The 27,726-nt window shown below is 40.4% G+C and overlaps 3 protein-coding genes across 3 annotated transcripts in view; 2 read left to right on the top strand and 1 right to left on the bottom strand.

The window, feature by feature from the left end:
• Positions 1-187: 187 nt before the first annotated feature.
• On the top strand, positions 188-9,864 carry ACTR6 (actin related protein 6). Its single transcript, XM_075429037.1, has 11 exons — positions 188-435; positions 984-1,101; positions 2,819-2,887; positions 4,231-4,354; positions 5,137-5,272; positions 5,363-5,419; positions 6,320-6,418; positions 6,605-6,683; positions 7,422-7,593; positions 8,497-8,635; positions 9,417-9,864. Exons 1-11 carry the CDS (start codon positions 368-370, stop codon positions 9,544-9,546), a joined length of 1,191 nt encoding a protein of 396 aa, XP_075285152.1. The 5' UTR covers positions 188-367; the 3' UTR covers positions 9,547-9,864.
• A 2,150-nt stretch (positions 9,865-12,014) lies between these two features.
• DEPDC4 (DEP domain containing 4) lies at positions 12,015-26,899 on the bottom strand. Its single transcript, XM_075427735.1, has 9 exons — positions 26,573-26,899; positions 25,444-25,870; positions 24,758-24,909; positions 24,032-24,218; positions 21,370-21,596; positions 18,495-18,637; positions 18,131-18,256; positions 16,607-16,685; positions 12,015-14,290 (listed from the first exon to the last, which is right to left on the bottom strand). Exons 1-9 carry the CDS (start codon positions 26,661-26,663, stop codon positions 14,073-14,075), a joined length of 1,650 nt encoding a protein of 549 aa, XP_075283850.1. The 5' UTR covers positions 26,664-26,899; the 3' UTR covers positions 12,015-14,072.
• SCYL2 (SCY1 like pseudokinase 2) overlaps positions 26,695-27,726 on the top strand; it is a 43,403-nt gene continuing 42,371 nt past the window's right edge. Inside the window, exon 1 of the mRNA XM_075427734.1 lies at positions 26,695-26,914. The gene's annotated coding sequence lies outside the window, so the exon portion shown is untranslated. The remainder of the gene's footprint in view (positions 26,915-27,726) is intronic.

Below are 27,726 nucleotides of genomic sequence, written 5' to 3'. Positions count from 1 at the left end.
GCCGCCCCTCGCCGCCAGGTGGCGGTGCGCGCCCCGGCCGGGGAAGCACCGCCCGCGCAGGCGCGCTGAGTCCGCAGGGAACAGCGAGGCGACTCCGCGTCACCTCCCCCGCCCGTCTCTTTGGCGGGAGCTTCCGGGTTGTGCCCGACCAATAGCCTCCGCCTCTTCGCTAGCGTCACCGGCACCGCGTGAGCGCTGGGCGTCTCGCGGCCGAGGCGGGCGCGCTGCCGGAAGCAGTTGCAGCCGCACTCCTGCGTCCCATCAGGCAACGCGCGGGCGCTGCTCCTCCACTCTATGGTAACCATAGAGACCCACGGCGGTGGCGGATCAATACTGGGACGGCGGCGGCCGTGGCGCCGTGGGGAACATGGCGACGCTGGTGCTGGATAACGGCGCCTACAACGCCAAGATCGGCTACAGCCACGCGAACGTCAGGTGAGGGCCCGGCAGGGGGCGGGACGGACGGACGGGCGGCCCCGCCCCTCCCCGCCGGCACCCGCGCAGCGCACCCGCCCTCCCGCCCCTCCCCGCCGGCCCTGGGGCGCGCGGGAGGCCGCCCCCGCCGCCCCTCACGGGCGACCGGGCCGCCAGCGCGCCTGCGCCCGCCGCGGAGAGGCCCCGCCCCTGCGGCGGGTGCCGGGCCCCGCCCCTGGGGCGCGCGGCGGCCGGCCCGGCGGGGCCGTCACACCCGCCCCGGCCGTTACACCCGCCGCGCCCCGCCCCGGCCGTGGCGGTGCCGGAGCCCGGGGGGGCCCTTGGGGGAGGAGGAGGGGGGCTTGGTTCGGTTTTTCCAAAAGCTGCCGCGTCTGCCCCAGAGATGCCGGAAATTAGAGATTTCCCTTGTAACTGGCTCCGATAAACGGACTAAAACCAAAAGACAGCAGCAAAAATGTTCTGGAAAGTGTATTGCTTACGGAAGCGGTGTCCCGGCGATGATTCTGCCTCATACCGTGATGAATAGGAGACTTCCCCATCTTTTCCAGCGTTATTCCCAACTGTCAGTTCAGATCAAAGACTGCGCGCTTGAAAACCTTCACGGCAAATCAACTGGATGAAATTAAAGATCCCTCTGGCCTTTTTTATATTCTCCCTTTCCAGAAAGTAAGTGACATATCCTGAGTTTAACATTATAAACAAATGTAAATTGGTGTTTTGAGGAACAGTTCTCATACAGTGTGGCCCAGCTGCAGGGTTATAGATAGTACCATACAAGAATCAATTTCAGCAGTGTGAAGTTTATCAATCACAGAGTCATAGAATCGTTTAGGTGAGAAAAGACCCTTCAGATCATCGACTCCAACCGTAAAGCTAACGCTGGGCCACATCTACACATCTAAAGACCTCCAGGGATGATGACTCAAGCTCTTTCCTCGGCAGCCTGTTCCAGTGCTTGAGAACCCTTTCAGTGAAGAATTTTTTCCGATTATCTCCCCCGGCACAACTTGAGGCCATTTCCATTTGTCCTGTCCCTTGCTGCTTGGGAAGAGAGACTGACACCCACCTCGCTACAACCTCCTTCCAGGTAGTTAAGAGTGATAAGGTCCCCCCCCTCAGCCTCCTTTGCTGCAGACTAAACAAGCCCAGATCCCTCAGCCGCTCCTCACAGGACTTGTTCTCTAGACCCTTCACGAGCTTCATTGCCCTTCTCTGGATGCACTCCAGCACCTCAATGTCCTTCTTATACTGGGGTGCCCAAAACTGAACACAGTACTCGAGGTGTGGCCTCACCAGTGCCGAGTACAGAGGCACGATCACCTCCCTACTCCTGGTCACACTACTCCTGATACAAGCCAGGATGCCGTTGGCCTTCTTGGCCACCTGGGCACACTGCTGGCTCGTGTTCAGCCGGCTGTCAACCAGCACCCCAAGGTCCTTTTCTGCCAGGCAGCTTTCCAGCCACTCCCCCCCAAGCCTGTAGCGTTGCATGGGGTTGTTGTGACCCAAGTGCAGGACCTGGCATTTGGCCTTCTTGAACCTCATACAGGTGGCCTCAGCCCATCGATCAAGTCTGTCCAGATCCCTCTGCAGAGCCTTCCTACCCTCAAGCAAATCCACACTCCCACCCAACCTGGTGTCATCTGCAAACTTTCTGAAGGTGCACTCAATCCCCTCGTACAGATCTTTGATAAAGATGTTCAACAGAACTGGCCCAAATACTGAGCCCTGGGGAACACCACTCATGACCGGCCACCAACTGGATTTAACTCCATTCACCACAACTCTTTGGGCCTGGCCATCCAGCCAGTTTTTTACCCAGCAAAGAGTACACCCGTCTAAGCCATGAGCAGCCAGTTTCTCCAGGAGAATGCTGTGGGAAACAGTGTCAAAAGCTTTACTAAAGTCCAGGTAAACATCATCCACAGCCATTCCCTCATCCACGAAGTGGGTCACCTTACCATAGAAGGAGGTCAGGTTAGTCAAACTTTTGTAAACACACGCTGACTTGGCCTGACCACCTGGTTCTCCTGTTCGTGCTGCGTGATGGCTCTCAAGATGATCTGCTCCGTAACCTTCCCCAGCACTGAGGTCAGACTGGCAGGCTTCTGTGAAAGAGAATAATGTATATAGGAAACACAATTTACTTTGGTTTTGTAGTGTAGTAATTAACATAGTGATGAGGAATATTTCTAACGTTCTTTATTCTATGTAACATTTACTCCTTAGCATAGATACGTGAATTTAGACATTTTTACTCTCAAATTTTTTTATATTAGCAGTTTGTCAATCACTTGACATTTTTTAATTGCTAGTAATTTTTTTTTTTAATGTATGATTTGATTTTCTAAATAGTGTAATTTTTTATTCTAAACTCCCACAGGGTTACTTGGTGAACTGGGATGTCCAGAGACAGGTTTGGGATTATCTTTTTGGAAAAGAAATGTATCAAGTAAGAATCTTTTTATAATTACAGATTTTGTGTAGGTTAAATACTGACTAATGGAATTAACGTAAGTATGTCAAATATTAAATAGAACTGGTGAGTTTACTGTTCTCTTTGAAAGTGCCTTCAATGAGAAATCACAGGATTTTTTTCTTTTGCAAACTGAAGAAAATGTTTACTTAGAGCTCTGCTGTAGGAATTTAAAAAACATTTAAATTCTTCAGTCTTCTGTGTCTTCATAGTGAGTTCAGTTCACATATGTTAAGAACTTAACATCAATGTAATTAAGAGTTCAAGTTAGTAAAAATAATTATAGATAGATACAATGTGTTTTAGAGATCAAGAAACTATTGATGTAAAAGAGAGTGATGAGCTAGGTCAGTAGACCAAGAGACATACACATTAAGTAACCATCTTTGGCTAACCATTTTCTGCGTATGAGGAAGTTGAATGTACAAAATATAAATATCTGATACTTAATTTTTCTAGTTTATCACATGAACTGGATTCAACACAAGAAGAGTAGTCTCTATTAATTTTTCTTAAAAGTATTGTTATATTCTCTGAAAGATTTTGGGTTTTTGTAATGCCTAGGAGGCAGAATGGTCCCGAGAATGAATGTAACACCTCAAAATATCTTAGTCTGCATACATAAAAATACACACTGCTGGATTTTGATACTTTGCTGTCATTGTAGTTTCGGAACTAGATTAAATTTAGTCATGGTTTTGAGGAGAATTTGTTTTTAATGCTTTTTTATGAGGGAAGACTACAGAGAGATACAGCTGGTAATACATTTAGGGCCATATCCAGTTATGATTGAAGTAACCCTCTGAAGTCCTCTCTAAGGAGTCTGAGATATCATGCAGAAAGTTCAGAATCTTTTGGTGGCCTCATTAGAGATCACTGGACTTTTATTACTGATCCTATTTTCCACAGGACTTCATCACTGAATATTAGATAGCTGTTTTTGTGGAAGTGCTGAGCTGAGCTGTTGAAGAGACTGACCTTTCTGTAGTTGACAGGATTAGTGTAAAGTATCTTACGTTAGTATGGTAGTGTTCCTTTATGGGTATCTCTTTAAAATGTTGGATTACAGTTTGTAAGGATGGTAACAGGAGCAGGATGTGTATGAAGGTGTTCCCTTCAATTACGTTTTTACCCATTAATTTGATAAAGTTGTATCACTGCTCATGAAGTCTAAAAAAATTGAAACTTTCTAAGGTTAGCTTCAGGCAAGTGGTAGTCACGTCTTCAGATTTACATCATCTTCAACTGCTGCAAAATATGGTAAAGGAGTATTAGTTTCTAAGCTTTGTGTAATGACAATCTTAATGTATTTTTCATAGGTGGATTTTGTAGATACCAATATTATTATTACTGAACCTTATTTTAACTTCAGTTCAATACAAGAATCCATGAATGAAATTCTGTTTGAAGAGTATCAATTTCAAGCAGTTCTTAGAGTAAATGGTGAGTCTGTCTCCTTCCAGTTCACATTCATATATTTTGAAGGTTCACCGTGAAAATAAATAAATAAATAAATGCATACACACACATATGTGTATATAAAGATAGTAAAGAAATTACTTGATTTTCTTCCTATAGGCTACTATATGTACTCTAATGGACTAAACATTTTTTTTAATATAAATTCCAGCTATACTCTTATACAACTTTCTTAAGCGTATCACGTTAAATAATTAAAGGATGTCTGAGAGTCAGGATGACAGAGATAACAGATGGATTTTGAAACAGGATAGCATTTGAGAAAGTCTACCAAAGATCTGCATGAAGACTTTGATAGCTTTACTTTTCTGGGGGAATGTGGTGGTGGTTTTTTGTTTGCTTTTGTTCTGTATTAGGAAATAATATGCAGCATTACAATTGTGAAATGTATTGTGTGTTACAGGGACTGTGTAAATAATATCACAACCCTCCTGAAAGACAGTTGGACATAGGATACTACTTTAGATAGGCTTGATAAATTGTGGTGTGATTAGACTGCTTGGACTTTAGGAGGGGAAACTGAACATAGACTGGAATTCTTCAAAAAGAATAAATGGGGGCATATACAGTACTGAATTTTATCCACTGTCAAAATTAATTCATGTGTTGGCTGTAGTATTACGTACTGAGGTCTTGGAAGTCTGTCAAAGGCATTTAAAATATGAAAAAAGTACACTTTCTTACAAATGTAAATTCCAAAAGTGTTTATTCATATAAAAATGGAATTAAGTTTTCCTGTATTTCAGCTGGAGCTCTCAGTGCGCACAGATATTTCCGGGATAATCCCTCTGAGCTGTGCTGTATCATTGTGGATAGTGGATACTCTTTTACACACATTGTACCTTACTGTAGAAGTAAAAAGAAGAAAGAGGCAATCATCAGGTAAACTGCAGTGTATATTTTCTAGAAGAATTGTTTGCTGTGCCTGAAGTTAATAATGACAGAATTCCTTGTGCTACTCCTTTTCTGCAGGATTAATGTTGGAGGAAAACTCTTAACCAACCATCTGAAGGAGATAATCTCTTACAGGTAAAGCATGCTGATCATCATCTTGAGACGTGGTATGAAATGAGCTAGAAGTTTGTGGGGATATTCTTACTGGTTTTGTGAATTTTAGGTTAAATGCTGTTTAAAGGAGAAGGGAATATTTGTCTGTTATAATCTGCTAGCTGCCATCTTGAGCCTAAGCTCAAGATGAATTAAAATGAACTTAAGCTCTTTGACGAATTAGGCTGTTAGTTTTTAAAGTGCCAGCGGTTTTGAAGTTGCTGAGGTTAGCTGTGTGTTCACAGTTATACAAGTGCTTACATATTTTCTGTGACTTCTCAGTAGATCATCAGTCAGTTTGCTGACTGATTCTATCAATACCACACCTAAAATTCAATAGGATCAACTTTTCATTAGGATCCTTTAGCTCGGAACTTTATCTAGGTAAAGGTCTTTGCTAGTTCAACTAATTGCATGATTATGGTTATACTTACTCAGAAGACGATGGCCGAATGCAGGTAGATGTTTGTATTTATTGAACTGTGAAATAGGAAAATATTAAACTCCAGTAGACCAAGAATGCTTTTGTAAATTGAATACAAGTTTTAGATATTGAATTGTAAAATAATAGAATACTTTAGGCGGGAAGGGACCTTTAGAGGTCATCTAGCCCAACCCCCCTGCAGTGAGCAGGGACATCTTTAACTAGATCAGGTTGCTGAGAGCCCCGTCCAACCTGGCCTTGAGTGTTTCCAGGGATGGGGGGGCCTCCACTACCTCTCTGGGCAACCCGTTCCAGGGTTTCACCACCACCCATGTTGAGACAGTAGCTTTCTGCGATTTTAAAGCTATGGTTGCTCATCTCCAGTGGAAAACTGGACAGGTAATGCTAAGACTTAATTATTCTCAAACTTGTGTGGTTTTGTTTTTTGTTTTTCACAGGCAGTTACATGTTATGGATGAAACACATGTAATTAATCAAGTGAAAGAAGATGTGTGTTATGTTTCTCAAGACTTTTACAAGGACATGGACATTGCCAAGTATGTATACAATGGTAGTAAATGTAAAGTTGGTACTTCTGAATAACCTATTTGTACGAACAAATAAAACTGTACTCTTAATGAGAAAATTTTCCAGTTATGTCAAAGGAAGTCTTCTCAGTATAAAATCGTTGGGATTTAGAACTTGTTCTTTATTCTGTTGTATTTTAAATTCTTCTCTTTCAGATTGAAAGGAGAGGACAATACTGTAATGGTAGATTATGTTTTGCCAGACTTCAGCACAATCAAAAAAGGATTTTGTAAGGTAACAATAGTACGGTTTTTGAAGTATTTCTTGGACTGTTCTGCTGCACAAGTCTAGTAGAGAGGTTAAAAAGACTTGCTTTTTTCTAATGCTATATTGTAACTTCTTTCTGTGCTGTGCATTAGTAGGTAAAGTTTTCCTTAGGAAGTTGAGATGAAAATTAAATACTATTTTTCCAGCACAGCATTTTATGTTATATTATTTAATACTTGTAGTTTTCTAGGCTTGTGCTCTGTCATACAATCTATCCATATAATTATTGTTAATTTTGTTTTAAAGTTAAGTTGGAAAATGTTTTCTCTGCTTTGTTACTTTTTTGTAAGTGTCTCTGAATTTCATTTAAATACCCCTAATAGGTAGAAAGTTCAAAGTCATGTTAGAGAAGAGTCTGAAAAGTCTTCATAGCAGTGAAGACAATTTAACAGTTTTATCTCATTTACTGAGTTGGTCATAGTTTCAAAAGCAGTCTCAATATTTTAAGTCCACTCTCATGCATACCTACTTTATTTTGCATCAGGCAAAACTGCAGTTGGTAAGAACAAAGTCAGATCTTCAGATTTAATACCAGAGTATGTATTTAATAACAGAATATGTATTGATCTTAAAAGATTTGTTGATAACAGAATTTAACATATAATATGCTGCCTACTATTGCAGCACATGAAAAAGATTAGCTGAATATTCTAGGATGTAATTTCTTTTCTTAAGCAGTGGCTACTATTCATGTCTTTAATTTAGCCAAGGGAAGAGATGGTGCTAAGTGGAAAATACAAGACTGGCGAACAAATACTTCGTCTAGCAAATGAAAGATTTGCAGTTCCAGAAATACTCTTCCATCCTTCGGATATTGGTATTCAAGAGATGGGAATTCCTGAAGCCATTGTTCATTCTATTCAGAATTTACCTGAAGGTATAACCTAAAATTATTTTGAAAAGGCGGGGGTGTTTTGGGGATTTTTTTTTTTTTTTTTTTTTTTGGTTGGGGTGGTGTTTCTTTGTGTGTTTTTTTGTTGTTGTTTTAAAGCATCCAAAGTGTCTTAATGAGCTAGTACTCTCGATATGCCAGTTATTAAGTTGTCGTGAACTGTTCTGTCTGCTCTGTTAGGCAAACATGGTTTTGTGGTGATTCATTGATTGGTTTCTACTCTTGTTTCAGTTAATCACTGTAGATTTCATTCATCTTAACATCCTTTTCTAATGTGACCTATCTGTCTTTGAGGCCAATGATGGAATATACTTGAAATTAGTTTTAGCTATGTTTTAAAATATCTTTCTTCACTGGAAGAAGAGAAAAATCAAACTGATGAGAAAAATGAATCTGACCAAACTCAGTAATTTAAGCACCAAAGTATAAAACCTTTCTGACTGCTGTTTGTCAGAAGTAATACTAAAGCTTTAATTTTATAGCTGATGTACAAATAATTAATGTTATTACTATAAAGAAGACTTCAGTAGGTTTTATGATACCACATAAGGATGGCTGTATTGAGGCTGTTATTTTCTACTCTTAAAATACTGTATCATTTAAAATTAGTTTTAAAGGGGAATTGTGTTGGCAGACATGAAATCTAACAGACAGTGTAAGAAAATACCAGTTGTCAAACCCATTCTAAAAATCATGAAGAACAGAGGGCAATTGATCACTTCCTTGTATTTCTCCATAAAACTATTTAACTGGTCTGATCATTAGATGATCATAACATTCTTCTATGTGTGTTTCTTCTGCTCCAATTCATAACAAAATTGGGGAAAAACTTTAACCTTTAAATATGTATTTAGTCTCTAACTACAGATTCTCTTACTTATTTTACAGAAATGCAGCCTCATTTCTTCAAGAACATAGTTCTGACTGGGGGAAACACCCTTTTTCCGGGCTTCAGAGATCGGGTTTATTCTGAAGTTCGATGTCTTACTCCAACTGATTATGATGTTTCTGTTGTTCTTCCTGAAAAGTAAGTTCTAAACTGTACAGAACAAGCTTTGTCCTTCTAGCAGAGCAAACTACAAAGTAGGATTTCTTTTGCTCATTAAAAAGATGGATTGAGTAAAGGGGTTAATTTAAATATTAAGTGAACCAACATTGTCCAAGAAGAGTGTTTTAAATCAATGCATTTTCAGGCAAACCAAATATATTAGAGACCACCTGCTTGCCGTGTATTTTGGCTAATAAAGTTAAGCATTTAAGTAAGTGCTTTCAGGATCCGTCTTTTTATTGTAAACAGATAAATATATATTGTCATTAAGTGGATACATAAGTATGCAAGATTGGAGTTTAGACTTTCACTTAGAAGAATTTTCAGTATCTGGATGCTGCCGTGTCATTATTAATGTAGTCACTAACATCTTTGCTGAGAGTATGCAGTTGAGACAGAACAAGTATTTCTTGAAAGTACAAAAAAATTGTCACTTTTTGAAAGTACTGTTACAGAGTGTTTTTAAATATTATTAAAGTAGTATTATCTGTGCAAAGTAAATACAAAGACATCTCCATTTCCTGTCCTCTTCACGCCTGCCTCCTAAGAGGCACTTGCTTTTTCTAAAAAGCAGTCAGGTACCCCTGCTAAAATTTCAAACTTTGCCTCATAACTTGTCTGGAACTGGATGGTTTGATTTAGCAATCAAGAACATATTTTAAATGGGTATGGCTAAATAAAAGTCTTGGAAATCATCACTGCATACTTCTATTTTAAGTGAACTTACAGATGAGTAACAGTAACTTTGTTCACTTTTCAGCCCTATTACTTATTCTTGGGAAGGTGGGAAGCTCATTTCTGAAAATGATGATTTTGAAGACATGGTAGTGACTAGAGAAGATTATGAAGAACATGGACACAATATCTGTGAAGAGAAATTTGATATATAGGTAGCATAGTTGGATGCATTGTTATTCCATTGTTTTACTGCGAATGGAACTCTGAACCACAACCTGTTTTGTGTCAGTTAGGATTGTGTTTTAGCTTTCCTGTATTTAAGTGGGTTGGGAAAAAATAATTTTCAGAGTTTAAAAATAAAATTTTACGAGCCTAATACTATGAAATTATATGTTCATTGTAATTTCATTATGTTCTTATCTTTTACTGATGGCTTCACTGTATTCTTATTGCAGAAAACCTCAATGCATGAGGCAATAAAAACACCAAATGCTTGTACTGGTGTGACACTAGTACATAGTGCGAAAGAATCAAGATTATTTTTTTTTTCCCAAATAAATGTTATTGTAACTCATGCATGCAATTGAAGGGACGTTGAACACATCTCAAAGGGTCTCTTTGAGATTGCCTGCCCTGAAAAGGAATACATGAGCTTTATTTTTGGTTATTTTAGTGAATAGCCATGAGAGGAATATACTTGAAATGTGACCACTGCTATTGAAAGTATACTTAGGCTTTGAGAAAATAGTAATTTGAACAATTCCTTTTTGAAAAGGGTTTTTAGTTTATTTTTTTGTTTTAAACAATGGCTGAGCAAATAAGCTCCCTGCCACTCCCCTCACCTTTCTGAAAAGATGGCGTCAGAAGCTGTCTGAGGTGAACAAAGCTTGGAGCAGTGTCCTGGGTAATCCCATCTGTGTCCTATCCATGCATTCTAGACAAACACAAATGCCCCAGCCCGTGCTCGTTATTTCTGTTTACAGACCAAAGGCAGCATCAGCAGCTTGGTCGCTGCGCCGTCAGTCTGTGCAGGGTGGTGTCCTGGTGATACTCAGTGGTCTTGGATTTGCAGAGGAGTATCCTGTTCTCAGCTGAAGTCTCATACTCCTTCTCGTGGCTGCCCCTGTGTACAACCGATAAGTGTACTTAACGCAGTACACGTACCTAGCTTGGAACAAAGAACACTGACCGGCTTGGGCAGCTGATGGCGTGGATTGAGCAGAAGCTTCACTGGATTTCATGCCCCTCCACTGGTCCTTGAGAAAGTCCAGAGAGGGGCACTCTGAAGCACAGCTAGGTACTATCACCTTCTGGAAATTCCTCTCTGTGACGATCTGTCGCTCAAGGGTAACTGATGTAGTGGAATGGTCAGAGATGTGACCAGAGGAAATAGAGGTGTATACCAGCGTCCCCTGGGCTCACTGATAGCATGAAGATACAGAGATATCCTCATCTCTGTCTTTCATTTCTTTTTTACTTCAGAAAAGCACATGGAGTTAGAGCCACGTCCTGATGAACATTTGAGTCTCAGGATCTGCTTCTAACTAGAGGTCTCAGCATAAGGGCAATATAGAAGAGAAGCCAACACTCCAGAGAATGGGAGATCTTGATGAGTTGCCCCAGTTAAATAGTTTTCTGAGATCATCTTTCTTCTTGAATATGATCTTTTTTATATTGGACTGACAGCTCATGGTGGCTTTCATCCAGTCTAACATGCTGAAAGTAATGGAGGAGATACCCTCCTCCTCCTTTTAATCGCTACATGAGCCACACAGGAGGCAGCTTGGGTATTAATGCAGGAGACACCACCTACAAATTCTTGGAAACAGCTGTTGTATTACTCTGTGTAAGAGAATACAGGACGTCAATAAGTCTAGTACACTGTTACTTTGATGCAGAGGCCCTGGTGTCTGAACCCCAGTTTTTTAAATAACTGCTTCACAAAACTATCAGCATGCTTTAGCTGGGACTTAAAATAAGGAAATACGCACCTGGTTCCCATAAAAGCAACAAGAACCTTTTCCTTGGTAGGAGCAAACATGAATGCTCTATGAATAGAAGTAAGCCTCCTTACTTTGAAGGTGGCATCACTTTTTCTTCGACAAGACTGCATTGGAAAGTACCTCTAGACTAAACTCTTCACTCTGAAAATTTTATACTTCAAACACAAATTCATACCAGCAATGAATTTGATAGCTCTATGCTAGAAATCATAAATAGAAATAAGCAAGTGGTCCAAGATGATTCTGTGTCAAATATTGTTTAAGTAACAGAACTTTATAAAGCTCAATAAAGTTCTCCTGAATTTTGGAATGTAATTGAAGTGTGACAGTGAAAAACAGTAATCTGTAGTTCACCAAACTTGTTCTGTTCAGCAGGCCCTTAAATGTAAAATATCACATTTCTTTCAACAGATAAAAAACTAGTAGATCCTCCTGTCAGGGTAGGTGAATAAAATAGGGCTCTCAAGAGCTCTCCTTTTCCTTTGCAGAACTAAATCAATCTTGACCCATGAACTAAAGGAAAGCACCCGGCAGCTATAAACTCCCGCTCTCCACTTGAAGCATTTCCTTACTGTCTGATACCTGGTTCTACACCCACTGAGCTGCCTCTTCCTTATGAAAGCACTGTGAAATGATAGACTGATTCATCACTTTTTATGAAATGGTTTATTATCATCTTTAAATTATCACAAAAAAAAAATCAAGTCAAAGTGCAAGAATTTGTTTCTTTAAAAACCCACATTTTTCCCCAAAGCAATTCACAGTCCATCTATCCTATAAATTACCATGTTATCACCCCTCCCTACTACCAGGTTCAGTATTTCGAGACCCAGTAAAAGGGACTGAAGACAGAGAGGAAAAAAACACACCAAATGAAAATCCCATTGTCCCACTACTCAACACCAGAAGCACTCACTCAGGGAATACTTTCCTGTTTGCAATTCTCTGTAACCTACTCCTGTACATGCCCCCTTTTCTGGGAGAATGACCAAAACCCCCACACAGGGCTACAAAAAGAATATACGGCTGTGCAGTCTAGTAAGTAGGGCATTCACCTCTGAAAGGTGAAACTTGGTCTTTTTTCCTCCTCCAGAAATTATTTATTTTACACTGGACAGTCCCTGTTAAATAACAAGCACATGAACAGGCACGCATGGACTGGTATTTCAACTACATTCCCTGACTTCTAATAGGGCCAGACCATTTAATGAAGGCTACTTGAAATATGCAAGTTAATACAACCTATTACCTGTACACGTAGCTGGCTTTATCCAACAGCGTAACTATTTCAATTTATAAAAGAAGATAAAACAGCACTTGTTTTCAGGAAGCTTTGGTATCCTGTTAACTTGTCTGCACCTATGCAGAGCAGCTGAGGATGTAGATACCTAAAGAAGCATATTCACAACACAAATCACAGGCATACTGCAACCAGACCAGCAAAGGGGCCATGAAAATGATAAGGTATTGGAGCATCTGTCATACAAGGAAGAGGCCGAGCACGCTGCAATTGTTTAGCCTTGATAAGAGAAGGCTCTGGAGGGAGTAAAGCAGCCTGAGCCAAGTGCTGCTCAGTGGTGCCCAGTGAAAGGACAAGAGGCAAGGGGTCCTAAATGTAAGAGGAGTTTCTTGATTGTTTGGTTTTTGCTTTTTAAATACTGTGAGGCTGGTCAAACTCTGGACCAGACTGACCTGAGAGGCTGCGGCATCTCCATCCTTGGAGATATTCTGAACTCCACTGGAAAATGCCCTGAGCAGCCTGCACTAACTGACTCCACTTTGAGCTGGGTGGTGAGACTAGGCCAGAGGTTCCTTCCAACCTCAATTCTGTGTTTCTACATCCAATACATGATCAAATGTCTGCCATGAGGATGGAAGAAGTAATTTAACCCCTATAACATTCTATTGCCCACTTATTTAATGATTTGAATCAACATTTTCTTGTCAATGTACAGTTACCCATCAATCCACCAAGATAGGCCAACATGCTTTCTAGCTTTGCCCTATGAATCCATAAACACTATCGAAGTATTTATGGCAAATAACTGGACACTATTAAAGTATCCTCATGTTTAAATAAATTGCTTAAACACACCAAAATATTTAAACCAAGATTATTTCTCAAGCTTTTTTCAAAACGCAATTTTTTACCTGCCTTTGCATAACAGCCAAATTAGCAGCAGCTCAGTCTGCCAGAGCGGGGAAGGAGTAACAGGCTGTCATTACTGACTGCAAGCACACTCAGCTCTCCTGACACAGATTCATAACCCACTGACCTGCTGCTAACAGTTTTGATACACTTTGCACACTTTTAAAATACTCATAGGAGTCATAATCTACAGTTTAAGATTAGATTGCAGTTATATTATGAACTACAGATAGAAAATATAAAAAACCTTGCTGGTTATCAACACAAGCATGGCTCTGAATGTAGACTTGGCTCAGCTGGAAAGCAATGGGGCTGTGGGACAAAAGGAAAAAAGTGCCAAACCCTGAACTCAAAGCAGCACAAGCAATGTGCCGTTATTATTAACTTAAAAGTAATTAAGTTCATTTTGCTTAAAAGTCATTAATTAGAATTCATGCTTTTTAGCAGCACGCTAATTTTGGTAGTTGTAGTTTCCTGTAACTGAAGATGTAAGGACATAAGAAGAAAATGGTTTGCATCATGGGCAATTTTCACATGCATCCTCCCCTTTTTTTGTTTAAAAAAATAAAAATGGCTGTATTGATGTCTAACCATTTAGAGTACAAAATTCACAAGTAGCTTTACAACCACTACAATTCATGAGAGAATGGTATTTTCGAAACTCTTTAATTAATTTCTTCTTCTGCTTCAAAGGAATAGTGGGGTTATTGTCCATCTCTTGAACCAATGCGAGCAGATACTGATTTGTTTGTTGTTTTTGATCTTCATATTCTTTAGCGGTCACGCGCTGACAGAAGGTGAAGCCTTTGTAAGAAATCAGAGGTTCAGGTTAAGTTTAATGCATCATATAAGAGCTCAATTAAAAAATATGATCAGAAAAGTAGGTATATTGATATTTCAGTTCAGATGTGATTACAATTCTTTACAAACAATATGAAACATATAGCCCTCCACTAAGCATGGATGAACATCCAGACATTAACTGCAAAAATAAAACTGAAAAGCAGTGTTAGAATTGCAGTATCACAGATGATTTTGTATTGCAAACAGGCCTGTGAGATAAAGAGCCCATACAGATCTTGCAGAACGGCACCTTGCAGTTGTCATAATTCAGTGATTCCCTGTGAGTGAAACAGATCCGTAGCAAGGCCGAGTACATAATGCAAGTGAATAAATACTTTGGAGAAACAATTGCCTCTGAACCACACCTCTGAATTCAGGAACACAATTCGGGAACTTCTAGGTGACTACACAGCTCAGCATGGTTTGGGCACCAGAAGCAGAGGTGATGGAACAGGTAGTGAGGGCAGAGCAAGGCACTGGAGCCCGAGACAGACACAACTTAAGCGCTATTTAGCTATAAAAATGTGGTGAACCAATGCAGTAGAGTACTGTCCTAACTCCACACGTTATTGAGCAAGTGGGTTGAACAAATGCCAGTTGCCTGAAGGGGAAAAAGTTCTTATTGTTCCTTCTGTACAAACATCATCTTCTTAAGGCTTCACATAGAGAGTGGTAATAACCTAAACTGCCAGAATTTTCACATGGACCTGTCCTTCCCTTCTTTTATGAGTCTGTCAAACACCAGATATGAAATATTTTTTATGGTTTAGTAGAGTCAGATCAAGAAAACATTATCTCTTTCAAAAGAGAAAGCTTAACAACTCCCAGCAAAGAGATTAACTTAAAATTTCAGGGTGGATCCTTTTAGTCTGGTGGTTTCAAGTGGCTTACTAGATTAAAACCAACTCCAGAGTTCCCTCAGTGTTTTCAGGAATGTTTATTTCCAGCAGACCTAATGATTACCTTCCTGCAATAGAGGGACTCCTTTTCTTACCAGGGTTCCACAGCATTCCCTCCTACTCCCACCTGTACTTCAGAAGTTCACCAGCTAAGAATGCTCAGCAGCTCTCAGGAAAGATTTTCCTCCCAGCTCCTCCATGAGAAAAGGGAAAATGATGCCAGAACATGAGGCACGCAGGAAAATGGGAATATGCCACGCTGGGGAACTTACAATCAGATCAAACTAGCTATTTCAATAAGTAGATGGAATCTATGTGTATTTAGAGACTGAAACTCCAAAACTCAGCAGGGAGAATATAGTACTGGGTTTGCACTTCAGTCATCTGTTCAATGCGCTGACGGAGATCACACAGGCTCCAAAAATACCGTAGACAGGCAACTCTTTCCTCTGTTGCTCATCTCTGTATTCTCTGGCTACACAATATGCGATACTCAGAACACTGAGCTAGAAGCAATTTGGACACATTCCAGAACCCAGCGCAGATGGTAAAAGATTCTGTACCAAAAGACTTCTCAGACAGCTGCTCTATTCAACATAGAATTAAACAGCACAATAACTTTAAGTATTATGCATTTCCCTGATGGTTTCTCTTCAACGTTTAAACGCATAATGCATTGGCAACACAGTAGTCAAAAAGAAGAGAAGAGTCAGAAAGAAATTCATCATTTAAGCTAACCCTTTTAATCACAGAGCTGAAAGGTATTTTTAGCACCAAGGCCAGATAAAATGTTAGCTCATAAAAGAAATGAGCTGGAAAACACCAATCCCACATACACACCAAGTGTCAAATGCCTTCCTTTTAGGCTACGCTACCCTTCTGTAAGTCTTAAGCTCTGAATGAACTTTGTGCTTACCCAGAAAGGGAAGAGAGTTCTTCAAAACACTGAACAATCAAGGTCTGTGATCAAGACATCTATTAAAATCTCAAACTACTGAGCTCTATGAGAATTTTTAAGTGTCTTATGGCAGAAATCTAAGAATATAAAATCACATCACATTCACAAACCATATTATAAGCAAGTCACTTCAGGAAGAACATTTTGCATTAATTTCTCCAGAAGTAATTCTTTTGTTAAAAAAAAAAAAGTTTGTAATGTGTTCAAACTAGATAATTAATAGAATTCTTTTTATCTAAAAATTCAGAGGTCAGTGTTTTGCTTACAGCAGATAATTAGATTATTTGGTGAATTAGCCACTAGTCGCTTTAATGCTTCACTTCCAATAAAGAACGTAGTCTATGCAAAATTATAGTCAACTGATGATAAATCAATTTGTATGGAAAGTTTTATATAAAAAGTGTGTATCGCACCATCTACCTGAATTGATATCTGGATCTTGTCCTTCTAGCAAACTCTCGAGTCTCCTACTAGTTAGTTCCAGAAGAGTTAAAGGAGTCTGAAAATACAATCCGACAAAGATAAAAATTACAAAAACAATACTTCTGTATTTTGAGAATCTAAAGTTTTCAGGTGATCAGTTTAAAAATTGCATAATTAACTGCAGAAGAATCCATGCCTAAACTTACTTATGTACACATTCAAAATCCCTCAAAAAATTGTGCTAAAACACACACACACAAACATATATATATGTTTATTCCTGATATTTCTGACCAAAGGTATAGGAGGCAAGATGTTCTAGATGTTGTTGTCCACTGAACTATGGCAAAAACCGTAGCACAGACTTTTAACTTATTTCAGCTTATATAATACAAAAGGGTCTCAACAGTGCAGGTGTGAAAGAATGAGCCGCCATCCACTCTGCTGACACTGCTGTGAAGTAGTGGGCACTTCATTTGTCAGATCTGGCTCCATCTCCAGTCATGAATCAAAGCTCTAACCCTCATGTCAGAACCCTTAATAAAAAAAAAATGGTTTTGGCTGTATACTAACACATACATAACTCACAGTAATCACTTGATATGTTCAAACTAAACTGGAGCCAATTAAAAAAATACAAATCTCCCGTGTCTCTTCAGCTGAGGTCAGAAGTGGAAATGAATGTGTCGTAGAAGAACTAAAGATAATATTTTACTGAAACCAAATCAATGTTTCTGTGAGGCTTATTTGTAACTGAACAGTAAATGTCTAGAGCATTTTACAGCTATCTTACAACAGCTGAGACAATTAGTTCATCTCTACCTAGCTTAGTGTTTTAATGGGGAATTTTATAGTTGAGGAAAACAGTACAGAAGCATCACAACTTTAACGCACTAATTGAATTCAGAAAGTCAACAGAGGGTCTGGGAAGACTGCATCTTTTCACATATGTGACAATATGATGGAACGTAAACAGACTATAAAATATATATGTATCTTTACATAACTGATCAATTAAATAGGCCATTTCATTTTGTGGTTCCGTTTATTTTCTTTAATTTAGAAGTTAACATTTCAAAATACCAAAAGGACTCTTTAAGACTTATCAAAGCTGTACATGTACGTGTCTGGGGCACCAGAGCATGACATCTTATATATCACTCAGAATATGTCAGCTGACTTCTACAATGAGAAAGACACCAAGAAGACTTAAGATTTAGTAGACAGACATCAGAAACAAGGTGTCAAAGAGCACTCTAAATTAATTTCCTAATACTTCAAATATCTTCTTAACACAAATGATGCAAATAAAGAGAGGGATATTATATATCAAGCATTGCAAAGCTCTCAAAAAGCTGTCCTCCATAGCCTGAAATAGCTTCTCACCCTTCTTGATAGTACCATTGAACTGTAACAGATAGAATATTAAACTCTGCTCCTCAGATTTGTCAACTCCAAAAAGGCACTTCACGGGATTTAACATTTACAATGACAAAGCCAACGAGGTAAGAAAAACGCTACCTTGAAGAGCTCGGAGTGATGGTCCATCAGAAACTGAGTCAGCAGTTCTGCCTGAGGTTTTGGCAATGTCTTATTTTGTAAGATGAACTTTGTGCAAGTCTTGATTATCACCGATCTGTTATCAAACTAGAAAAAGAACCACCCAGATTTGGCATTAGATTTACTTGCAATGTGTCAGCAAAGACTAAGTGTAACAGGATGCTATCAGTGGGAAGAACATTTTGATATTTGCTTTAAAACAAATCAAATTGGAAGGCAGTAAACAGAACACTTCTAACTCTGAGGGGAGGGGAGAAAAACTTAGCTTTGTTATAGGAAAGTGCCATAAGTGCTATTTCCCACCCTAAACATAACAGATACTTACTTGTTTTTGTAATCTGTAGCCCTCTGATTCAGATGCAACCGCTATGAATGTCAGGAGTTTATGTAGTTCTTCTCGGATATTTGGTGCTAATAATTTTAAATAAAGTTGTGATGCCTCTAGAGCTTGATCTGTTTTTCCTTTTTCTGCATTGGAGTAAAACAGTGTATCCAGTGCAACTGTTCATTTTCAAGTCAAGCATACATATTCAAATTTCAATATTAATCCGATTCTGGGGGGACTTTCCTTCCAAAAAAGCAGGTTATCTCAGTGACTTCTAAAAACTTTTGACAAGACTCAATATAGCATTTAAACAATATAAGCTTAATACCTTTGTCCCATAGCTAGTCGGGGAGCAGATGTACTTGGACAATATATACAGGACATTACTATGTTCTGTCTACAATGTGCAAACACTCAAGTGATGTTTGCACTGTTTGTGCTTACACACCTTCATATCATATTCCAGGATTCATCTTAAAGTAATTAATGAGCTGAACAATTTCTCATTGCTTTGAGGTTTCATTTGTTTGGGGTTTTTTTGTTTTCTTTTTTTTTTTTTTTGTTTTAGTTGTTGGTTGGTGCCCCACCTCTCCCTTAAGCCTTTCAGTTGTAAGTTTCTTCAGGAAATGTGATAAAGTGGAAATAGTCTCCTATAAAAAACCCTTTAAATGATAATTCTAGTTATCTTCACTTTGAAAGCAGGGAACTATCAAAAAGCGAAGTAACTTTCTTAAGGCAAGAGCAAGATGAGGGTAGACACAGGAATAGAACCTACATATGATCTTCTGGCCTCTGTCCTATTACTGGGAACAGAGGTTATATATTACACGCAATCCAGGACTTTCAGGGTGTGCCACAAGCCATTTGAAACCATCTTTGTTTAAAAAGAACACCAAAAGAGCAAGTAAGTGACCCCTTTCCAAAACAAGGGCAGACAAAAAAGCAGGCAAGAGAATTGCTAAAGGACATGATCAAGACAGGCAAAAGCGTAGATATGAAGACAGGCAGTTAAATCATTTCCAGAGCAAAGTTTAAGGGCTTCCCAGATCTGTGATTAAAGCTTTACCGAGTTATTTTAAGTTCAAATGTAAAAAGGTTCAATAAACCATATGGGCTAGTTTGCCCAGCTGCATAAGTACTCCAGATCTGTCTATTTTAAAGGCAACAAGCACGGCAATGTTTGCCTTCACAACAGATCTGCATTATCAGCCATCTTAAGTCAAACTGTTTAACAAATGAGGAAAATACAGTTATAACCATATATACATGGATAACAAAATGAAGTCATACTTTAGGTAACTGCAGCACTTCAAATTAATTTCGAAAGGGTTTTAAATATGTAGATGTTCATAGCTAATTTGAGCTCTCTTGCACTAGAGTCAGACCAACAGCACTTTATCAAAGTAAGGTTAGCTGCACTGGATTCTACTTGAAAATTATTATTAGAATCCGAGTTGTTATGCACTGACAACCATAATATATAAGGAATACCTCAGCACTGACAGTGAAAAATGGTTGTAAGCGTGTTAAGCACAATCTCCTAACAGTGATCTAGTATGAACTAGAACACAACTGAAGACCCAAGAACACAGACTAATATATTCAAACATTTCCTAATGATAAAATTATGGCTACCACTTCATCAAAAAGAAATAAAGCATTTGAAACCGCTCGTGAGACAGTCTTACTTGGGGTGCGAAGACAACAAAATTCAAGCAAGAATAAGAAAGCAGAACAGCCCTGGACATTCACAGGTCTGTCGTTCAGATCAAGCGGATACTTAATAAGTAAAAGACCTACAGGCAACTACAGCATCAGAGTAATTCAGCAGAATTATGACACTGTCTTCTCCCTTGCCTACAGATTTGGCTGGTTTTAGTCTAATACATTAATATTCCATAATATTGGTTTATATCAGTTTTGATTTAAAGTATGTATATGAAGTATAACATCTTTAATTTAAGTGAACATTTAGCAGAAGTTACCAGTAGCTAAGTCCATTATTTCAAATTAGCATTCTTTCTTTGTGGATGGGTTATGTAATTATGCAATAGTTTCCCTTTCGTAACCTCTATTATAATTTGATTTTTTTCTCCTTAGCAAAATATTACTGAACAATACTGCCTTTTGTGTTTTCACGAGGTTTTGGCCACAGGATCCACCACTCTGCTCTAATTTTCACACAGGTCAACTGTACTCCTATGCCAGCAAGCTTGTCGTCGTTCTCTAACATCTGAACCTTTTGATAACACTCTATAAAACCTACAGAACTGAAGGAGTAACAGGGCCTACTTAGGGTAGGAGTAATCTTAAACTTCTATTTAAATTAAACCCTCCTGGTTTCCTTGTAAGCATGTGTAGGGAGGTTTTTTTGTGGGGATCACAGCCTGAACCACAATCTCAACAGCACCTTTTATCATTTTAAATAACTTCTATTACTAAAAAAGGCCTAAGTCCAGAACTTATAAAACATCGTTCTGGTTAACAAGAAAACTTTGTAATAATGATCTGACTTTTATGTTATTAGTCACAAATAACAATAAGGGAAATTCTGACTAGCTGTAAGAAATTTTCACAATGAGAGTAGTTATATATTGAAACAGGTTACCCAAAGAGGCTGGTGAACCTCTGTCCTTGTAGATATTTAAAATTCAGTTGGACCAGGCCCTAAAGCAGCTTCATCTAACTTTGAAATTTGTCCTTGCCTTGAGCAGGTGATCTGACTAGCAGCCTCGAGCACTCCCTTCCAACCTATAAACTAAAGTGCATCTGCAACAGCATTGCAAATAGTGTTATGATTCAAATAATTAATGCTTAGTAAGTTCCATCCTCTATACAGCTTTCACTCGTATCTTTTGTTCCAGGTTGCTCTTACCTATAAGTTCTGTAATTCCTGAATGAATATCAAGATCATCAGTGGCAAGAAGGGAGTCCTTCTTTTGACTATAATACTTGATTATAATGTCAAAAAGAATCTTCTTGTATGTATTCAGACTGCTCGGTTTATTAGTGCTTTGAGGTAACTGCTGACTAACCATCACTACGAATTGGTCTGGGAAATACTCCAAGCATTCAATTGCAGCATAGAGCCATTCGTCAAGCCTGTAGAAGGAAAAGTTAGTTTTAGTGCTTACTTTAAAATACTCTGCCTATTCTTATTTAATCCTTTAAAGAAAATTAGATACAAATAACCATGCAGGTATAGTCACATATTTGAACCACAGCATTAAACCTGTTGCTTATTAAGCAGTTTATGTAATTTGTTTCACCAGAGTAGTTCAAGGACCTCCTCAAAATAAGCAACTTCCATGGTTCTCCAATGCTACAGAGAATACAGCCGAGGTACGCCCGGACCAAAACAAGCTGCGATCATGCCAGACCATCACTGACCCCCAGACACTTGAACAATTCAGGTAGTATTTAAAACCAAGCACCACCCCACTATTACTGCAACACACACAATGAAAATCCACCAGGGCTAACCACAGTGAAAAAGCAAGGGACTGAATCTTCAGAGAAGAGATACAAGACAATTATTTTGAAACAGAGAAAAATAAAAATAGTTTAAATACCAGAAGACTGCAAAAGCAGTTTATTATATGATTTACTTTAAAGGCAGCAGTTTTCTTAAGCCTGTACAACTTAACTAAGCGAGAGAAAATGTAATGCAAATCTAAAATTCAGGCAGACAACTCATTGTTCAGAGAGGCTGGAAAGTCAGAGGAAAAAGTCATTAACTTCACCATTTTGTCCAGAAGAAATCTAAAATCATAGAACCGGGGGGTGGGCGGAGAGAGAATTACTTTTATCTGACTCCCTGGATATAATTTGAACTGAATCAATAACTCGCGAGAAGATGCAAATATTATTTAAGAGCCACACAATGTTATTTTTATCATGGAGAGCAGAAAGAAATATTTTTGAACTTGCTGCTTGACAGCTACATAAACACGAACTTTTGCTAGGACTGCTGCAGCTGACAAGCATTGTATAATTCTTGTATGCATAAATGGGGTAATACAGAAAAGTAGAAATGGGATTGTGACCTCCCCTTAGTTATGTTCCCATGAGCAGTGCAATCACACTGCCTCTAATTTTATCATCCATAAAAGCCCTAAAGAAAAAAATTAACTGGAAAACATCTTCATAAGGTAAACATTCAGAAGACAGTCTAGATAGCTTTATAAAAGAGGGTGGAAAAAGCAGGATTTGATTACAGTTCTTAAGTACCTAAATGAAGAACAAGAATTTTCTTAGTTCAAGCACAACATGACACTATTTGAATACTGAAGACAGAAAATTTGAGATATAAAGTATGCCCCCCTCCCCCCCCCCCCCCCATATTGGGGGCAATTAATCCCACAGCAGCTTGTAATACTGGTGGCTATTTTTCATACCTGGAACGTCCCATTTCCCAGGCATGCTACAAGCCAGATCTAAATAATACACTTTCTATAAAGATGCTACTCCAGTACCCCTACTTAAGTAATAGTACAATAAAGTGATGAAGCAAGCATTTAAATTTCTTTATACTCATCTGATGTATTAGCAAAGACCCAAATGTTAGAGACACTTAATACAGAATAATACAGAGTAACAACCACATATGAAAGATTTTAAGAGACATAAACCCACCCATCACCCAAGAATCAAGTACAATGGAAGCATAAAGGTCGAAAGAAACAGTGTTCATTAAGCCATTCAGGGAGGAAAAACCCAGGGAGTTACGATGCTGTCCAGCAGTAAACCTAGTTTGGAACCAGGAATTTCATTAGTTTATACAAAACTCTAAACATATATAAAAATATCAATATTTTTTCCCTAAAGCAAGAATACATAAAAGCTGTAAGAAAGAGTCTCTTCCTGTACACAAATTCACCTCAACCTCACACAGATAAAAATTGTATTGATTTGACAGAAATAAGCATTACTAAGACACATACGCATGAGGAGACATGCCTTGACATATTCATGAAAAGTAACCTTTGATCACTTTGTCTCCAAGACAGAGATCAGCCCAAGTGCAATCAACAGTAAAACTACAAAAATAAGAGAACATTTAAGGAAAAAAGCACTGACAACATGCAGCTGCCTGTACTTCTATGTTCTCATCACAGAAGCATTCTGCAGTGCTACAGCTTAGTTTCTCCTTTCTGTTGCTAACATCAGATGCCTTACTGACTTTATAGCTTCACAGCACCATCACCAGGAACTGTAACAAACAAAGAGCCTCAGAATAACTTTGTTCAATTTCTAATAGCTGTTAAAGAGACCTATGAGAGTAAAGTGTCTGGTCTAGAAACTAGAAGTGTCTTCAACACTTGAGGTTAAAGTTTTAAATGTCCAATCCTAAACATATACTTTCTGTGAATTTCCTTACTACTTCCGAAAAGAAGTCACAGGAAAGTACATTAATGTCACTCCTGTCTACAAGTATACAAGTGTAATGATCTCTATTTTGTTCACTTAACACAAATCTTTGATCGATTAAAATAAAGCATTTACTAACAAAACCATTTTACAGACGTATAACTTACTCGGGCAAGTTTAAGCTACATGTAACCTCTCTGTCCAGGAAAGTATTTGAAATAATCAAGTCTTCTTCTTTGCCAAAACAGCGTGTTTTTCTCTCCACTGAAGACACCAAGATGTCTTCTAGAAGTGGAACATCAATTAACTGCAGTAGTCGTAGCAGCGTTTGCTGTTTCCAGACATCTTCTATTACTGATACCACAGACAAACAAACAAACAAACCACCCTCAGAAATAGTATCTTATGTACAACACTAACCTCTCTTTTTTACTCACTCAAGAATGTTTTAAATGTTCAAAGAAAACAAGGTAACAGGATAGTCTGAAGTTTCTGTGTTGAGGAATAAGGGATAAAACCAGGAACATTAAGAAAGAAGGCTTTAAAGAGAACATCTTTCCCCCATCATATTGGAATTAGTAATAACCTACTCTAATTAGTAATATGTACAAGAAAAGACAAGTGAATAGCAAAGGAGTCATATAATACAGATGTATTTAATCTCAAAACCTATTTCCTTCTGAATTGGTATTTGCATAAATAGAATAATCCTGTTCTCTTTCAGTTTACTTACCGTGAACATTTTATCCATTTAGCATTTATTTAGCTGTTTTGTCGTTAGTGACGTTAAATTTAAGACTCTGAGGAGCAGTGTTTAACAGAAACAAGGTACTCAACCCAAACAGATACAATGAAGAATGATCAAGTTTTAAAAAGAAAAATTCAATCCTCACCTCTTTTTGACAGCAGGCGGGTCGGTTCATTAACCATGATCTTTGGAGGTAAAGATGTATGAACGTTTATTGATTGAAGAAGATCCTCTACCCTCTTTTTATCGGCTGCTTCTAAAGCTAAGGGGTTTGAAAGTGTTGTTTCACACTTCGTTCTGCTTAGGGGTAAAAAAAAAAAAAAAGATGTGTAACAAATATGATCAGAACATATTTATCTTTCTGTCACTTCTTAAATTGCTGTTAAATCAGGACTTTAGGGCTTCACTGTATTTGTGGTCTATCCTGCTGCCAGAAAACCAGTCATCCATATCTGCTTTGTGGAAAGGGCAAGGATATTGATTCCAAATACTGTTGACGAGTTCCGTTTCTTTTACCAGCTTCCAGCAAGTAGCTCATTCATACTGATTCTCAGATTTCAGCACAATTGATTGCAAAACCAAAATGATTCCTAGGCTTATGCTGCTGTGCCAGACTCTATTCTAAATAACAAAGAGCAGATCAAAGCAGTTTAGCATTACCAAGGAATATTAAGTGGTATCTGAGATTTAGGCATTACATTTCTCAAAACTGGTACGTAGTTTTCAAAAGTCTCCAATACCTGGGTTAGACAGGCATAACTGCATCTACAGTTAATCCACCTTAACTTTAAAAAAGAAAAGAAAAAATCAGAATAGTTGGGAGTGACTCACTTGGAACGTCTTTTTGTCTTCTGTTTGCAGATTTCCTCAGGAGACAAGCCCTCATTGTTTTTATTCTTTCTCAGAAGAAGAGGCGTAAGACTGCTGTTTACAAATTTATAGAGACTAGTATTTGTGTCTTCAAACTCTGTTTCTTTCTCATTCTTGAATAAGTACAGCTTTGCTCCAACTGGCTCAAACACCTTATGATCCATCAACGCTTGGCATACACGGACTCCCTTCCGCCGAGAAATATCATTGCAGCTTAGGTACATGCTTTGCATAAGATGGCTTAGTACCACATCAACAGCATTTGAGCCAGTGAAACAGTTTTTGTAAGTTTTCAGATGTTGTCTACGTCTTTTGACTTCCACCTGACTGTGAAGAGCATGAATAATACTATTCCACAGCTGAGTTGCTTGAAAAGGGCCATGACAATCTGCAAAACATTTACATGGAAGTTTTACATATGTTTATAAAGCTTCACTTTAACATTATTAACCACGTTTTTACTCGGTGAAATTAGCTATATATTTTTAAATTCTCCAGAAACGAGCTTAATTTTATAAAGATAATACTCCACGAATCAGTCCTCCTTGTAAGTTGACTCACACCCACTAGGGTAGAGCCAACAGAAGAGAACAAAAAGACACTGAAACAGGCGAGGAAGCTTTTTTTTTGTTACTACCACACACCCCCCGTACGTATGCACGCATACACACTGATTCACTACAGAATGGCCAAGGCTTGCAGGGACCTCTGGGGTCCATCTGGTCCAGCCTCTCCTGCTCAAGCAGGACCACCCAGAGCCGGTCGCCCGGGACCGTGTCCAGACAGCTTCCAAGCGTCTCCAAAGGTTGAGCAGCCACCTCTCCGGGCACCACCGAGAAGAACCAGGCCCCCTCCCTGCGGGTACCTGTAGACACCGATGAGAACCCCTGGAGCCTTCTCCTCCCCAGACCGAGCAGTCCCAGCTCTCCCAGCCTCTACTCCCAGGGCAAGCGCTCCTCCGGCCCCCCGTGTCCCCTCGCCCTATCGCTCTCACCTCAGCAGACCACAAACCAACAATTCGCAGTACACCCAGTCCGCCTGCCCCCCCCTAGACGGGGACAGCCGGGGACAGCCGGGGACAGCAGCCTACCCCCGCCTCGCCGCCGGCCGCTCCCCCGCCGCGGCTCCAGCTCGCTCCGGCTCCGGAGCCTCCTGAAGCGCGGAGTCAAAGCGGCCGCCATAGCGCGGCCGGAAGTCGGCGGAGAGCATCACTTCCCGCCCCGGCCACCGCCCCTCGGGGCGGAAGTGAGCCGTGCTCCGGCCGCCCCCTTCTCCGGCGCCCCGCCTGTCGCCGTCGCTATGAAGTAGCCGGAGCGGGACGGGGCCGAGACGGAGCCGGCGCGAGAGACGGAGCCGGCGCGACAGGCGGCCCGCCGGGCCCAGAGGGCGACAGGCAGCCGGGCGCTGCGCCGGCAGCTTCCCGTGGGCTCAGGTAGGCGGCCTGTCCCCCGCGCCCCGGGGCAGGAGCGGCTGCCCGGGGCCTAGTGGCGTTGCGCGGGGCGGGCAGCGCCCGCTGGCTCCGCGGGGGCCGGGGGCGGCGGTCCGGCGCGTCCCATGAGCCCGGCGCTGAGGGGCGGAGGGGATGGGGCCGCCCCGGAGGTGCGGTCGTTGCGTGAGCCGGGCCTGGCGGGGACCGTCGGCGCGCCCGAGCCGGCGGATCGCCCGTCCGCGAGCGCCGCCCACCCCGGGCCCGCTCCCTCCCGGCTGCCCCGCGGAGCGGCGAGCGCGGTCACCGCCCTGCGGGCAGCGGGAGGGAGGAGGGGGTTCCCCGCCCGCCGCTGGCGGGGGTTTCTCGGCGGGGCGGTGCGTGTGGAGAGCGGTAAATAAAGACCTGGTCTGGGAGGGCTGGCCCGCGGGAGGCGGCCCGGGGGGTTGCGCGGCGGGTGGGTGAGGTTTCGGTGTCAGCAGGCGACAGGCAGATCCCCCTGCGTGGGTCTCGTCCCGTGGGTTTTCCGTAGGGTTTTGGTTGCAGCTCGGTACCGAAATGCAGAATAAAAATCACGAAAGTGGCTTGCTCTAAGGGCAGCCACGCCGTGCGTCGCTGCGTTTGACCCGCTTGCTGTTTTTGTAACAGATGCAGAAGCTTGCCTGGGCCCAAAATTTTTGGTCTGCTTGTTTTTTTTATTTGGGGGGGGGGGGGGATGTTTCTAGCACCTCTTTCTGAATTCAACGCAAATTCAGTGTTGTTCGGGTCAGGTCGGTGGGATGGGAGTTTGGGCTGGTTGGCATGAGGTACCCATGCAC

Source organism: Opisthocomus hoazin, chromosome 8, assembly GCF_030867145.1.
Source record: "Opisthocomus hoazin isolate bOpiHoa1 chromosome 8, bOpiHoa1.hap1, whole genome shotgun sequence".
NCBI lineage: Eukaryota > Metazoa > Chordata > Aves > Opisthocomiformes > Opisthocomidae > Opisthocomus > Opisthocomus hoazin.
The sequence above is the reverse complement of the archived record's forward strand: the minus strand, read 5'-3'. Positions and strand labels throughout refer to the sequence as shown.

Coding starts and splice junctions, on each gene's coding strand:
- DEPDC4 (XM_075427735.1), bottom strand. CDS start 26,663: ATGGCGGCCGCTTTGACTCCGCGCTTCAGGAGGCTCCGGAGCCGGAGC. Junction 18,257..18,494: donor GCTACAGATTACAAAAACAA/GTAAGTATCTGT, acceptor TTCTTTTTCTAG/TTTGATAACAGATCGGTGAT. Junction 16,686..18,130: donor ATCACTCCGAGCTCTTCAAG/GTAGCGTTTTTC, acceptor TTGTATTTTCAG/ACTCCTTTAACTCTTCTGGA.
- ACTR6 (XM_075429037.1), top strand. CDS start 368: ATGGCGACGCTGGTGCTGGATAACGGCGCCTACAACGCCAAGATCGGC. Junction 5,420..6,319: donor AAGGAGATAATCTCTTACAG/GTAAAGCATGCT, acceptor TGTTTTTCACAG/GCAGTTACATGTTATGGATG. Junction 6,684..7,421: donor TCAAAAAAGGATTTTGTAAG/GTAACAATAGTA, acceptor TCTTTAATTTAG/CCAAGGGAAGAGATGGTGCT.